At 40.5% G+C, this 16,489-nt stretch overlaps 1 protein-coding gene across 2 annotated transcripts in view; it reads left to right on the plus strand.

Moving 5' to 3' along the window:
* The window catches only part of MAP3K21 (mitogen-activated protein kinase kinase kinase 21), a 65,166-nt gene extending 60,101 nt beyond the window's left edge, over nucleotides 1-5,065 (plus strand). Inside the window, exon 10 of one of the 2 annotated variants that reach the window (XM_062210623.1) lies at nucleotides 2,280-5,065. In XM_062210623.1, the coding sequence (XP_062066607.1) occupies nucleotides 2,280-2,683 (404 nt within the window). In that variant the 3' untranslated portion in view covers nucleotides 2,684-5,065. The remainder of the gene's footprint in view (nucleotides 1-2,279) is intronic. The other variant, XM_062210624.1, reaches the window with a different exon arrangement.
* Nucleotides 5,066-16,489: the final 11,424 nt, after the last annotated feature.

The following is a 16,489-nucleotide window of genomic DNA, read 5'->3' on the forward strand; positions in this document are numbered from 1 at the left end:
GTTTTTTAACCAGAGCCATTAGACAAGAAAAAGAAGTCAAAGGAATACAAATGAGAAAGTAGGAAAATCAGATTATCCCTTTTTGCAGATATGATCCTGTTCATAGGGGAACCAAAACACTCAACTAAGAAATTATTGGAATTCATAAGAGAGTTTGGTAAGGTGACAGGATATAAAATTCACACACAAAAATCAGTAGTATTTGTATATACAAACAATGCCATGGCTGAGAAAGAACTTGTAAGATTAGTACAATTCACAATAGCTACAAAAACAACTTAAATACCTTGGGCTAAATTTAACCAAGGATGTAAAAGACCTCTACAATGAAAATTACAAAACATTAAGGAAAGAAATAGAATGAGACACACAAAAATTGGAGAAATTTTCATGTTCATAGATTAGAAGAATTAATATCAAAATATCCATACTCCCAAAATAATTTACAGATTCAATGTGATCCCAATCAAAATACCGAAAAATGGTCTTCTCAGATCTGGAAAAAATGATCCTAAAATTCATATGGAATCACAAGAGGTCCTGAATAGCTAAAGTAGTTATAAACAATAAAAATAAAGCTAGAGGCATCATAAAACCTGATTTCATAACATATTACAGGGCAGTTATAATCAGACAGCCTGATACTGGAACAAGAATAGACACATCAACCAATGAAGCAGACTAGAGACCCCAGTAATTAATCCACACAGCCACAACCAACTAATCTTTGACAAACAAGCTAATCACATAGCATATGTGCCTAGTGTCTTCATCTACAAAATGGGAATGATAATAATATACTTATTTAATCTTTATTGCTCTTAGAATGTGGTAAAATCAAATGGCACAGTAAGTGCTGTGTAGGGGTTGACTATTATTTCTCTTGTATGTGAAAATCATTACCATGGCCTCGTATATCTGTTATGAAAATTAAATGAGGTGAAGCATATAAAAAATGCTTTGTGAATTGTAAAATGCCTTTCTAGGGTTGATTATAAAACTGTGTTAAAACTGAAACTGCCTTCAGTCTCTTCATCTTTCCTGCTAACTCTTTAAATATTGTATTTGGACGTGCTATTTTTCAGGTGACTGTTCATTGTCTTTAGGTAAGTTTTATAATTTACTTAAGTTGACTTTCAAAAAGAATTTGTTTTCCTCTCCTAAGCCAACAGCAATTTGCTGAAATGATAACAGGTCAGTTCTTCAGTACAGACAAGAGAAAAGAGGTAGCATGTAAAAACCTAACTGCTTTTGTATTTTCATCAATTTTTTTCAAATTATAATCTAAAGTGGACTATAATCATGCTAACCATCATTTCTAAAGACTTAAATTTGTGCCAGGCCAACTGATTTTTTTTTAACTTTTATTTAATAAATATAAATATTGAAAGTACAACTTTTGGATTTTAGCAGCCTTTCCCCCCATAACCTCCCTCCCACCCGCAACCATCCCATCTCCCACTCCCTCTCCCATCCCGTTCTTCATCAAGATTCATTTTCAATTATCTTTATATGCAGAAGATCAACTTAGTATATACTAAGTAAAGATTTCAACAGTTTGCACCCACACAGATAAACAAGTATAAAGTACTGTTTGAGTACTAGTTTTACCCTTAATTCGCATAGTACAACACATTAAGGACAGAGATCCTACATGGGGAGCAAGTGCACAGTGACTCTGTTGTTGATTTAATAATTGACACTCTTATTTATGATGTCAGTAATCACCTGAAGCTCTTGTCATAAGCCGCCAAGGCTATGGAAGCCTCTTGAGTTCACCAACTCCGATCTTATTTAGACAAGGCCATAATCAAAGTGGAAGTTCTCTCCTCCCTTCAGAGAAAGGTACCTCCTTCTTTGATCCAGGCCAACTGACTTTAAAATAGTAAAGTATATCCTCTTTATAAAACACTGACAATGATTATTTAGCTCTGTTTACAGATATAATTTCCATGAATACCTTATAGTATGTTTAATATATATATATGTATGTATGTATATGTGTGTGTATGTGTGTGTGTGTGTGTCCTGACAATTGTAAACGGTTTGTGGTCTTTTTAAAATTTTTGGATTTATTAGCATTATATTTGAGAGAGACAGAGACAGAGTCCCATTATCTGCCAGATCTCTCCCCAAGCCTCCATCATCCCCTGTGGTCTTGTTTTTTGGTCGATGTTCACTGAAGTGGTCATGTTGGTCATCTCGCAGAATTTTCATCACAATTATTTTTCTTAAGTTCATTGTCTCTAATTGCACGCTGCCTTTTCTTTCTCATCCAGCCAATGCTGTGATTATCTCAGCCCCCAGAGCCTCTGAACTGCCAGTGCACTCCTCACCCAGCCCTCATGGTGACCCTCCAAGCGAAGTCTCACCTGAGAGACATGGAGCAGCTGCTGTGCTGCCTCGGCCTCGCCCTGCCTCCCTGAGAAGCTGCTCAGATGGGCCACAGGCGCCCCCACAGAGGACCGCGTTTCAGCCTGCACAGGACCCTCCAGAACTGGGCCCTGCCTGTTTTCTTGGTGCCAAGGAGAGAACTAAATTCCATGTGCCTTGTTACATGCCTTCCTTACTGGACGCCGACGTGGAAGGCCAGAGCAGGGACTGCACTGTGCCTCTGTGCAGAATGAAGAGCAAACCTTACCGACCATCCATCTATGAACTGGAGAAAGAATTTCTATCTTAAGTGAAGTGCCTTATGTTGTTCAAGCATTTCTTCTTTTAAGGTGAACAAATGAAAACAGTGTATCTACCTTTAAATTGTCTCATGCTGCTGTATTTTCAAAAGCTGTGGCCATGTTACTAAATTAGTAATGGAAGTCCAACTTCTCAAACAATGTCCTGGATGGCTTCTAGCCATCTATGTTGTTCTTCCACTGGATTCTTACCTAGTAACTTGAAACACAGAAAAGTATAAAACAAGAAGCGTGCATCCAGGTAACACTGTGCTGTGTGGGGTTACTTTAAGCACGATAGTATAGCTCTGCTCTCATTTGTGTTCTCCTCTGTTTGCAATAGAATAGTCACGAGGCTCACCATGTCTGTCTCCTTCCTTCCATCTTTCCATCTCTTTTTAAAAATGTCCTTTCCTTTCCCTTGTCTTCTTTTCTGTTACTGGTGCAACAGAACACCAAGAAATCACTATGGATTTTTTGACAAATAAGATATTAGTAAATAAAAGTGTCAACTTGAAAAATCTAATGACTGGAATAGATACACATCCTACGTAAAACCCTAAATTCAGACATAGGCATAAATGCATAAAAATTTGTCCCATTCCCACTTACATTATGCAATAACATTTCCCTGTTTGAGGAAATTTTACTGAATGTAACTTATACAATTTTTACTGAATGTAACTTATATGTATTTTATGCATTAGAACTCCAAAATAGATGTTAAAAGATCAGTGGTTAACATTTGGTTATGACCATATCGTATGCCTGTGAACACAGCCAATCCAAAGGTTTTTATTGTAGAAAGCAGTTTTCCTCTATCAGAAGCCATTATTTGGTATCCAGAAGTACAAAACGTTTCCATCCTCTAGTAGAATTTTTTTCTCTACTTGAATGCATAGCTAATCTGATAACCCCAAATATGCTTAAGTACTGCCAACTCAAGAAACAGCAGAACTGTTAGAATTTAAGTGTTTTGTTGTTATTTCACATTTAATTTAATTATGGATAATTGTCTGACAACTGGTAAGATAAGCTGAAATGGTAGAAATGAAATATAGATTTTCAGAAATGAATTTATAAAATGGATCTTTGAATAGCACCTCAAGATTTTAAATGATTTAAGAATTATTTATGAATCGCTTTTGTAATCATACTTATGTGATACAAACAGACTACTAGGGTATTGCTTGGGTTTTCTTTGTTAGATCTGTTGTGCTTCTCTTCTGTCACTAGAATATGGTTATTCAAAAGACAGGCAGATATTTAAATTTTTCTATAAGATGAAACACTGACTGCATTTCAAACATTGTTTGATATATCATTCAAAGTTGTACCTTAGTTAAGTTTTATTGAGTAACTGCAGTGTCAGCAATCTTAAAATAAATCAGATATGATGAACTATCTCACTTATAATAACAAAAAAAGGGGAAATCATATTATTTGGCCATTTTGAAACATCTTAATCCCCTAGCAGGATTGCCCCAGCCAATGATGGACAGGCCATCAAAGACTCCCATTAACATTGTGTACTGTGCTCTTAAGAAAAAGAAAATCCTGTATTTTGGATTCCTGCAGCAAAACCTCAGGTACTTAATACATTTTGCTGTATTATCCTCTGATTCGGTTTCATGTTTGAGTAGTTACTGAATTAAGATAGTGGAGATTTGATTTCCTCAAAACTTTACTGTATTTGAAAGCATAGTTGACTGCCTCATGGTTAGTCATTTGGAGGCAGGTAACTTCCAACTAAAAGTAAAAGAAATGTGCGTATAATCAATACGTGAAAGAAAACACAGGGACTATGTCCTCAGTATTGCTTCTACCCAAACATCTCTTGTGTGTGGTGCTTGTTCACGTTTGTGTGTGTGTGTGGGGGGGGTGAGGTGGTGGTAATCTGTCTTGTCTCTCTCTGTTCTGTTCTTGCTCCCCTTCGGGTGATTTTAGTGAACTCTACATTTTGATGAATTTAGAATTGAATCTGTGTGAAAAAGATAATTGCAATATGAGGAATCAGCCTCACATGTTACTGCAGATAGTCATTTTTTATTGCAATCTGTTGTACTTTTGTGATTTTCTCTGTGTGCTGGTATGCTGAGCAGGATCTGGTTATTTATTTTCGTAGAGATGTTTTAGCTCACAGAAAGATCAATTAAGCTGATTGCTGTTAGTCTACAATGGAGGTGCTCCCGCTGCAGAGATGTAAGGCATGGGCCTGATGTGCTGTACTATGAAGCCTTGTGACTGAAAAAAATATGTTTACATATGTTGTCTATTTTTTTAATAAACTTTTTTTATAGCTGATCTGTTCGCTCAGTGGCTTTGATCTGCTCCTGATGATTGTGACTCTAGTTTGTAATGGTTTATTTTGTTATTCAGTAAGGTAAAGTACGTTAATAAAGATTATCAATGTTTACTAAGCCAGATACTGCTCTGCTACGTTCATTAAAATGAAGATCGTGAAATGATTCTTGGGGTTGAACACATTTCACAAATCATATAAAGAAATACTTTATTTATTTAAAATGTTGTTTGATTTACACATGCCTTAGAAAGTTAATGGTAGTTAAGATAGTGGAGATTTGATTTCCTCAAAATTTTATTGTATACAAAATTGTATTGTATATTTTGCAGCTCAACTTTTCAGAAGGCACAATTTTGTAGAATGTAATTGTGCCACTGCCATCTACGTGTTCATTCTATTGTAATTATAATCATAGTATAGAAAATTAAGGTATCTTACATGTGAGCTTTGTAGCTGGTGTGTAAAGCTAAGAAGATATCTTTCACTTATCAGAAACTTCAGAAGGCTAGAAATGTATGAAGGCAGTGTATGGGCAGTGTTGGGCTTAGTGGTTAAGACACCACTTGGAATGCTTGCAGAGTTCCTGGGTTTGAATCCAGATTCTGCTTCCAATTGCAGTTTCCTATGGATGCACACCCTGGGAGGCAGCAGGTGATGGCTCAAGTACTTGGGTCCCTGACCCCCAAGTATGAGACCTGGAATAAATTTCTGGCTCCTGGCTTCTGCTTGACCCAGCTCTGAGTGTTGCCAGCATTTGGGGAGTAAACCAGCAGATGGAAGATTCTCTCTCTCTCTCTCTCTCTCTCTCTCCCTGCTGAATGAACAAGTAAAAAACTTTAAGAACATTAAAGTACCATATTAACTAGCAGTGGTTCATACAGTGAGATGATCTTCTATGTAAGTGTAAAATGAAATAGAAAGTGATAAAACATGCATATGCAAAATAAAGTATTTACTGTAGTCTGAATGTGTTCTCCAAAATTCATGTGTTGAAACCCTAACCCCAAAAGTGATAAGAGGAAGGGGGTGATCAGGTCAGAAAGGCCTAATCCGTTTTCCCCTCCACCATGTGAGGACGCAGTGAGAGAGCACCGAGTCTGAACCAGGAAGAAGGCCCTCACCAGGCACTGAATCTGCAGCCCCTTTAATGTTAGAGTCTCCAGCCTCCAGAACTGTGAGTGCACAGTGCAGGTTATGTGCTGCTGATCTGGGGGAGGAGAGGGGGAGGGAAGTGAGCAGGTTGTAGCTCAAATGCTGCACCTTCTGTGTTCTCACCAAGATTTAGTAGTTTTTAAAACCTTTTCTGTATGCCCTTAAATGACAATTTCTAGAGGCCTTCAATGCTTTTTTCAAATGGTTTTTATCATCATGCTTGTTTCCCAAGAGAGTAAGTCTTTGGAGCTCCTCATACTGCCATCCCGTAAGGGAATAATATTTCAGAGCTCATCTCTCATGCCTTTGTGAAGCTTTTCCTTCTGCTGGTTCGTGTGAGATCACATATCTAAGGTCATAGCTTTTTATTCCATGACTTTAAATCCATTTCTCTCTCAATAGTTTTTCTTTTTGTAAATATTTATTTATTTATTTGAAAGACAGAGTTGCAGACAGAGGAGAGGCAGAGAGAGAGGTCTTCCATCCGCTGGTTCATTCGCCAATTGGCCGCAACGACCAGAGCTGAGCTGATCTGAGGCTAGGAGCCAGGAGCTTCTTCTAGGACTCCCACGCAGGTGCAGGGGCCCAAGGACTTGAGCCATCTTCCACTGCTTTCCCAGACCATAGCAGAGAACTGGATTGGAAGTAAAGCAGCCGGGACTAGGATCGGCGCCCATATAGGATGGCAGCACTACAGTTGGCAGCTTTACCCACTATGCCACAGTGCCGGCCCCCAAACATGTACTTTTTTATAAAAACGATTCTGCTATAAGAATAAAAACAGTTTTTACTTAGGTTTGATCAGTGAACTACAGTGACCCTTGGTTATGTGAAAGCACTAATTAAAAACTAGAAAAATCTCTTGTTGCTGAATAGCTATTGAATTATTCAATAAACCATATAATTGCCTGGGAAATAGGTAGCTATTTATATAGGTGCAAACATGATGAAAATCCACAGATTTGTTAACAGTCGTTCCTCTTTGTCTCACCCAAAAGCTGAAGCCTCCCGGTTGTTTGGATGGGGTTTTCTCCTTTCTGCGCACTAGGTGGTGCTGTTTATATATTATTTCACAGACAAAGAAGCCCACACAGCTTGATTATTTGAAGAATCATAGCCAAATTAAATCCTCCCAAGAAAAAGACAAAATAATGGATATGACTTGTGAAGGTGTTGGAAAGATGAGAGGAGCAAAGGAAAGTGATTTCTCAGTAGTGGATACACAAGAAATAGAGAACTCTATAAGCGGATCTTTTCTATCTGTCTATTCCAAATAGGAGTTGAATAGCTATAAAATAGGCCAGGTCAAATCTCCAAATGTCTATGTCCAAACTAGGCAGAATTGAACCAGAACATCTCAAGTAGTAAGAGTCCTACCATCCTTACACACTGGCTGAAAGCAAACTTCCCCTCTGCCTCCAACAACCAACTAAAAATATCTGCTCAAGAAATTCTTTAATAATCACTTACCAAACATAAATTGATCTCATATTGCGTCCCATACTGGACACTGAAAGCACACCAAAACCACACAGCACACTTCACACTTAAATGCACAACACACATATATGACACATGAACTCACACATAATGCCTACACACTTAACACCTACAGCACACACTCAAACATATACATGTAACACATACATACAACACACACTTGGAACACACAAAACATAAACGCTGATACATATGCATTCCCACACACACTCATACACCCAACAGGCAGAACGATTCAATCTTGATGGAGGGAAGCATCTAGAATGAAGAAAAGGCAGAGAGGACTCTAGACACAACCTGACCAGGCCTCTGTATACAGGATACAGCAAGAGCAATGGGAAGGTTCTTTAGGGACAGACTTAGCATAGCAGTTAAGATGCCACATTGGAAAACCTGGATTCAGTTCTCTACTCCGGCTTCTGATTCCAGATTTATGCTAATGCAGAATTTGGGAGCCAGCAGTGATGGCTCAAGTCATGGCACCCATGTTGGAGAGGAGGATTGTGTTTCTGGTTCCTGGCTCCTGCTCTGGGCCAGGCCCGCTGCTGAAAGCATTTGGGGAATGAATTAGCAAATAGGGGTGTACTCTCTCTCCTCTCAAATAATCAGTTAAAAATTTTAAACAGTGTTAAATTTCAAGATTTTCTTCATTAACAGAAGAATAGCAAAATTAAAGAATGCAATAGTACTTTACATAATGACTTCAATCACTTGTATATCATGAAAATATGTGGGAGACAACACTAGAAATCTCTGAATTTGCTTTTGTCTCATCACTGTATTTACAGTTCTCTTTGGGGCATTTAATTGATATCAATCACCTGGAATGTTCTGGGTAAGTATAGTTCCGTTCTCTCTAGAGGTCAGTCTTCTTCTTTTTTTTTTTTGACAGGCAGAGTGGACAGTGAGAGAGAGAGAGACAGAGAGAAAGGTCTTCCTTTGCCATTGGTTCACCCCTCAATGGCCGCCGCAGCCGGCGCACCGCGCTGATCCAAAGGCAGGAGCCAGGTACTTACCCTGGTCTCCCATGGGGTGCAGGGCCCAAGCACTTGGGCCATCCTCCACTGCACTCCTGGGCCACAGCAGAGAGCTGGCCTGGAAGAGAGGCAACCGGGACAGAATCCAGCGCCCCGACCAGGACTAGAACCTGATGTGCCAGCGCTGCAGGTGGAGGATTAGCCTGTTGAGCCACCACACCGGCCTCTTTTTAAAGTGTCTAATGTCATAACGATGTCTGTTAAATGTAGTGTCAAAAATGTTTGAATTGGTAGCATCACAGTTTTTCACTCCAGTGTCCCATGGTTTTTTGTTGTTGTTATCTGGCTCTGACAATGTAGCAGCTCCTTTGATTCCATTATGTGTCATGCAGGATTTCACAATTATTAAAGCAATACCCTTATATCAGGATAAAGAAAGGTATTAGGCTGGCGCCGTGGCTCAATAGGCTAATCCTCCGCCTTGTATTCCGCAGTGGGCCGGTCGCAGAGGCCATTGAGGGGTGAACCAACGGAAAAGGAAAACCTGCCTCTCTGTCTCTCTCTCTCACTGTCCCCTCTGCCTGTTTAGCATTTATGGAAGGTTTTCTATGTGCCAGAAACTGTGCCAGGCATTTGCGTTCCTTTCCAATCTTCACTTTATAAGATGGGCACTATTATCATTGTAGTATTTTACAGATTAGGAAAATCAGGCTTTTTGGAGTCTGTAATGCTCGCCCAAGGACATCCACTTAGGAAGCACATAGGATTGTGAAAATTTGCACCCAAGCAATCTGATGTCGACCTGGACTCTTAAAAAATTACAAGAAGCTAAAACAGAATGGTTGTCAGACAGTTTTATATAATGCTGATAAATGCTGATTTATGATACAACCATAAGGTATATACTACACAGTCAGGAAAACTCATGTCATATGAAAATGCTGATAGTGGAAATGTTCTGGATAAAAGGTTGCATGGAGGGCTTAGCGTTGCAGCACCCCTTGCATTAAGCCCCCCTTGCATTATGGCCACCCCACTCTGGAGTGCTAGTTCGAGTCCCAGTTGCTCCACTTCCAATCCAGCTCCCTGCTAATGTGCCTGCAAAAGCAGTAAAAGATGGCCCACCTACTTGAGTACCTGCATCCTTATGGGAGACCTGAATGGAGTTCTGGGCTCCTGGCTTTGGTCTGGACCAACCCCAGCTATCGAGGCCATTTGGGGAGGGAATCAATGGATGGAAGATCCCTCTCTGTCTCCCTGCCTTTTTTATTTATTTATTATTATTTTTTATTTGACAGAGTTATAGACAATGAGAGAGAGAGACAGAGAGAAAGGTCTTCCTTCCATTGGCTCACCCCTTAAATGGCCGTTCTAGCAGGAACTGCTCCGATCCGAAGTCAGGAGCCAGGTGCCTCCTCCCAGTCTCCCACGAGGGTGCAGGGGCCCAAGTACTTGGGCCATCCTCCACTGTCCTCCCGGGCCACAGCAGAGAGCTGGACTGGAAGAGGAGCAGCTGGGACCAGAACCGGTGCCCATATGGGATGCCAGCGCCGCAGGCAGAGGATTAACCAAGTGAGCCACGGCGCCAGCCCCTCCCTGCCTTTTAAATAAATAAATCTTTTATTTTTAAGGCTGCATGGAGAAGAAAGTACAATAGGTTTTATTTTCAAACATCTGTTCTTCCATCTGTCTGTATAGTTATCTATCTGGAAAAAAAACAATATTGACTAAAACATTAACAGTGGTTATCTCTGGATGATATGCCTGTGCAGTATATTATTTCTGTAATTTCAATGTTTTCTCAGTTCAGATGTATTTCTTCTGTAATTATCATATGGGCCACACCAACAGTATTGTTTCACTCAGGAATGCAAATGCCTGGCACAGTTTCTGGCACATAGAAAACCTTCCATAAATGCTAAACAGGCAGAGTGGACAGTGAGAGAGAGAGACAGAGAGAAAGGTCTTCCTTTTCCATTGGTTCACCCCTCAATGGCCTCTGCAACCGGCCCGCTGCGGCCAGTACACCACGCTGATCCAAAGCCAGGAGTCAGGCGCTTCCTCCTGGTCTCCCATGCGGGTGCAGGGCCCAAGCACTTGGGCCATCCTCCACTGTCTTCCCGGGCCATAGCAGAGAGCTGTACTGGAAGAGGAGCAACCGGAACAGAATCCGGCACCCCGACCAGACTAGAACCCGGGGTGCTGGCGCCGCAGGCGGAGGATTAGCCTATTAAGCCGCGGCGCTGGCCCTCAGAACACATTTTAATAAGTGACCCAGGAGCATGAACAAGGAACAAAAATTATTTTCCTTTAAAATTGGTTTACTAATAATATTTAATTTGTGCACATTTTCACATCATAAATGTAAAAGTTAGCAAAAGCCTCCAAAATAAGTGCTGACGTTGTTATACATTGTATTTTCTCAACCTGACTTGTTAAATTTTTGCTGTCATGAGAGCATAAAGCTGCTTGAATATTTGCCTTTCTCAGGCAATTATTATGCTTAAAGCATGTGTGCTGTAGTAATAGCTTGCAAATGCAACTTTATGTGAGAAGGTAGGCAAAAACAATTTTATAAACACAAAGTATTGGATTATATTCTCAAATTCTTTAGCAATTACAAAAAATTCAAGTAAGATGTACAGACGATAGAAATTTACTCCCCAGCACAAAGCAAACTAACTTATAGGTGGTCTCCAAACTCTTCTTGAGTTTGGTTAAATATTAACTTCTACAGTCATGGAATAAGCTCCATGAAGTCAGACAAAAATCCACTTTTTAATCTGAAAGTTGCACCTATGAAATTTATTAAATAATAGCTTTCTATGAAAAAAATCCACTTTCAGTGAGAGAGCAATTGCTGGGGGTCAGGAAGCCTGGAGCACACCCAGGGTTGTCAGTTACTTGCATTCCCACAGCTACAGAGACCTTGTTGAAAATGAGAGAAACTTACAGAAACTTCAGAGACCATCGATCCTCCATTTTTTAAGAAAGAAGCTCGGGGCCAGTGCTGTGGCACCGTAGGCTAGGTCTCCACCTGTGGTGCCAGAATCCTATATGGGCATTGGTTTTAGTCCCGGCTGCTCCTCTTCCAGTCCAGCTCTCTGCTTGTGGCCTGGGAAAGCAGTAGAAGATGGCCCAAGTTCTTGGGTTCCTGCACCCACGTAGGAGACTGGGAAGAAGCACCTGGCTCCTCGCTTTGAATTGGCCCAGCTCCAGATATTTGGGGAGTGAACTAGTGGATGGAAGACCTTTCTCTCTGAAGACCTCTCTCTCTTACTCTACTTAAATATTTTTTTTAAAAAAGAAGAAAGAAGCTAAATTATGTCTAGTGTAAAGAACACTTGAGGTCTATCATGGGAAAATATATAAATACAAGTTTCTGAAGGGTCAAACTACCTGCAAATAACATGTGTTCTGCCAGGACAAAGACCAATACACTTTAAAGAAACACAACAAAATTTAGTACTCAAAGATGTAAAATTCACAATGTCCGGCACCTATAACAACTAGTAGTAGATATGCTAAGAAACAGAAAAATGATGATACAACAATCTAAATGTACTTAATGCCACTGAACTTTACATTTAAAAATTATTAAGAGGCCGGCGCTGTGGCACAGTGGGTTGAGGCCCTGGCCTGAGGCGCCGGCATCCCATGTGGGTGCCGGTTCTAGTCCCAGCTGCTCCTCTTCCGATCCAGCTCTCTGCTGTGGCCTGAGAGAGCAGTAGAGGATGGCCCAAGTCCTTGGGCCCCTGAACCCACGTGGGAGGCCTGGAGGAGGCTCCTGGCTCCTGGCTTCAGATTGGCGTGGCTCCAGCTGTTGTGGCCATCTGGGGAGTGAACCAGCAGATGGAGGACCTCTCTCTCCATCTCTATCTCTTTCTGTCACTCTGTCTTTCAAATAAATAAAGTGAATCTTTAAAAAAAATTATTAAAAAGGGCCGGCACCGCGGCTCACTAGGCTAATCTGGGTACTAGTCCAGGTTGGGGCATCGGATTCTGTCCCGGTTGCTCCTCTTCCAGTCCAGCTCTCTGCTGTGGCCCAGGAAGGCAGTGGAAGATGGCCCAAGTGCTTGGGCCCTGCACCCGCATGGGAGACCAAGAGAAGCACCTGGCTCCTGGCTTCAGATCAGCGCAGCCAATCTAATTCTACCATTTGGATCAAGTCCAATTGAGCATGTCCCAAATTGTACATTTGCTCCCTCTCTTATTCCCACTCTTACATTTAACAGGGATCACTTTTCAGTTAAATTTCAACACTTAAGAATAATTATGTATTAATTATAGAGTTCAATCAATAGTATTAAGTAGAACAAAAAAAATACTAGGGATAAAGTATTAAGTTGTTCATCAACAGTCGGGACAAGGTCTGATCAAGTCACTGTTTCTCAAAGTGTCCATTTCACTTCAACTGGTTTCCTTTTTGATGCTCGGTTAGTTGTCACTGATCAGGGAGAACATATGATATTTGTCCCTTTGGGACTGGCTTATTTCACTCAGCATGATGTTTTCCAGATTCCTCCTTTTTGTTGTGAATGACTGGATTTCATTGTTTTTTACTGCTGTATAGTATTCTATAGAGTACATGTCCCATAATTTCTTTATCCAGTCTACTGTTGATGGGCATTTAGGTTGATTCCAGGTCTTAGCTATTGTGAATTGAGCTGCAATAAACATTAAGGTGCAGACCACTTTTTTGTTTAAAATATATTTTAAAAAAGAAAATGGAGTTGTTATGAGTTGGTGTTGATGAGACTATCAAAACGTCTACAAGTTTTGTGTGTGCAGCTGAAACCAAGATGGCACCAAACTTGATCTTGACTTCTGATCAAATAAATGAGCCTGCTCTTGTGTACATTTGAGCCAGCAGTGCAGTCCAGTATAACAGCTGAGCGATGGGAGAGTACAGGATGTCACTTTCTGCTATGTTGAAATCAATAAACTCAGAGCAGGAGCCTCATGCTTCCCCAGCAACCCCTCAGGTCAAATCGTCTGGGAGTCAATGGTCTAAGAAATGAGGAAGGGAGCTCAGGGATTAATTGCTCAGTCCTTCATTAATCCAAGATAATCTGATTAATGTGACTAGGTATAACATTTGGTTGTAGGTAGTTAAAGATGCATACAGTAAGCCCTATAGGTAGTATTAAATATGTAAAACAGAGATGTAGATTTTGGTCTTTTGAAATTCCAGTACATTTAGTTATGAATACTTTTATTTTGGTTAATTGCAAATTCTCATTCTTTAGATGAAATATTTGAATCCTGCCTGCTGTTGTCCATGGGATGGAATTGTCCCACTTGCTCTCTGAGAAAATCATGATCTTGAACATTTTCTTCTCTTGGTAGTTGGAAGTATGATTCAGAGGTTTCCTGCTGCTCCAAAAAGAAAGTTCAAAAGCTTGCATCAATTACTATCTCAATCCTAATATGGAAAATTTCAGTAGGAGGTCTAATTTGCAGATTCAGAATATTTAGCAAATAAAATGTGAATATTATTTTTTAAAGTATTCCCCCCCTTTTTTTGACAGGCAGAGTTAGACAGTGAGAGAGAGAGACAGAGAAAGGTCTTCCTTTTCCGTTGGTTCACCGTTTTTTGACAGCAAAATATTAATTTATTTGGAGGCCAAATTTAATGATATATAATGTGGTACAAAATCTAAGCTCGGTATATGAGTTATTTTCAATATATCCTGCATTTTTGGATGACTTCTAGAACTTTTGTTGAATTGCCCTATTCCTAGCATGTTCACCACTTGAAGTACGAATGAAGATTCTTCTCATTTATTAGTAACCAGTTTACTGGAGAATCTGGACTTTGTAGAATACAAACAGAAAGGAAATTTATCCTTCCTTGCAGCTCATCATATCAGCCTGTTCATTTTTTCCTGGCCCTGAGTTAAATCTCAGGCAGAACCTTATCTGCAGTTACTTTCAGGGATTGTTCAATCTAGCCATCTGACACTTCCCATCATTCTATCCATCTCCTGTCCAAGTCAGTGCTACCTCAGCAGGTCCGTCTCCCCTGCTGGCCCTGTCTCCCATAGGAACTGGGGGACATTGAGGTAGGCAAGGGGAAGAGAGTTTTCTCTGCCAGTATGTTTGCAATTAGTGTTGGCTGGCTGCTTGGCATAGCAAATGTTCAGAGCTGACCCCCCCAAAGTAAGAGGTTGTCATGCTTTCCTCTGAGATGGTCCTGCTGGGGACTTCTGAGGGCAGTTTTCAGGTCCCAGGGCAGTCTCCTCTCACTGTCACAGCTAGCCCCTGGCTTCCAGCAATCAAGCTCCCACATCTCCGGAGTCCAGCTGGACAGGTCCATTTCAGGATGGCCCCCAAGGGCTCCATTTGTGAGTTTCAAGTTTGGTTCCTGGGACGCATGAGCTTTTCCCCTTTGTATATTTTCTCGTGGTTTCATGACCTCACTTCTGAGGAGTGAAACAGTGAGTGGAAGATGTGTCTCTCCCTCTCAAATAAATAAAAAAATAGAGAAACAAAAAGTTGAAATACTCACAAATATTTTAACAAAATTACAGTCCAATGGAGCCAGAGCTGTGACATAGCAGGTAAAGCCCCCTCCTTTAGTGCTGGCATCCCATATGGGTACTGGTTCGAGTCCCAGCTGCTCCAGATCCGATCCAGCTCTCTTCTATGGCCTGGGAAAGCAGTGGAAGATGTCCCAAGTCTTTGGAGCCCCTGTGCCCAAGTGGGAGACCTGGAGGAAGCTCCTGGCTCCTGGGTTTGGATCAGTGCAGCTCTGGCCATTGCAGCCAATTGGGGAGTAAACCAGCAGATGGAAGACCTCTCTCTCTGTCTGTCTCTCCTTCTCTCTCTGTGTAACTCTGACTTTCAAACAAAATAAATAAATCTTTAAAAAAAATAACATGGTGAGAGTCACTAGAAGGCCAGGTTTCTGTCTTTTGAATACAATGTTGTTAATCCTATTTTTAAATTTAGTTTCCTAGAAAAGCATTAACCAAAGTCCTAAGGGTTGAATAAAATATTCTCAGCCATTTTCCCAATTAGCATAATGCAAAAAGATGGAGTTTTCTTTATTGTTTTGTGGGTTGTGTTCATCATAGAAGGGGAAAATAGGAGATTGGACAGTCATTCTTCATTTGCTTCCCCAAAGTAATTTATGCAAACATTTTTTACATTTGCCCAACAGAGAGTGGAACAGAGTTTCTTGCAGTCCAAAAATCATTTACTATATGGTGTGCACCAGTAATCTTTTGCTCATATGTGGGAACCATGCTCTGTATTCCCTGGTCACTAACAACCAAAGACAGGCATGTCGGGACATTAATAACTTTTGAATGCCCACCTCGAGCAAGGCTTTCTCTGTGTTACACATCTTAATGGTCCTTTGCAGAACGAAGGGTATCTAGCATTATTCAGGCTGAATTATTTTTGAAAGCCTATTTAGATATGAAGATTCAGAAAAATTATATTCAGACTTACAGACTTTTAGATTTTATGCTTTTTGAATCAGGAAGTTGTAAAAACTTGTGAGCTTATGCATTTCAGAAAATAACTCGCGTTTATACTGTCACTTTAACTGGATACATTTTTAGGAAAAGGACAAATGTGTCTGGATGAGTTCAGTGCAGTGAGGCCCTGAGAGCTGCGTCTCCAGGGGGGCACTGAACTGCATTCCTCTCCTGAGCAGGCTTTCATAACGATTACTGAAATTATGAGCATGGTGTCTAGAGCAAGGTTACTTCAGTTCAGCATACATAAGAATAAGTTAGTATTCTGTACCAAAAATGACAAGTTCTGAGGCTAATTTTGTAGAGCTGTAACGAGGTTGAGGAATCAGCACTTAAACCACACACGTCTCCAGGTAATTCCAATGAGAACATTTCTACAGACCCCTCACAGACATT

This window comes from Lepus europaeus, chromosome 14 (assembly GCF_033115175.1).
Source record: "Lepus europaeus isolate LE1 chromosome 14, mLepTim1.pri, whole genome shotgun sequence".
NCBI lineage: Eukaryota > Metazoa > Chordata > Mammalia > Lagomorpha > Leporidae > Lepus > Lepus europaeus.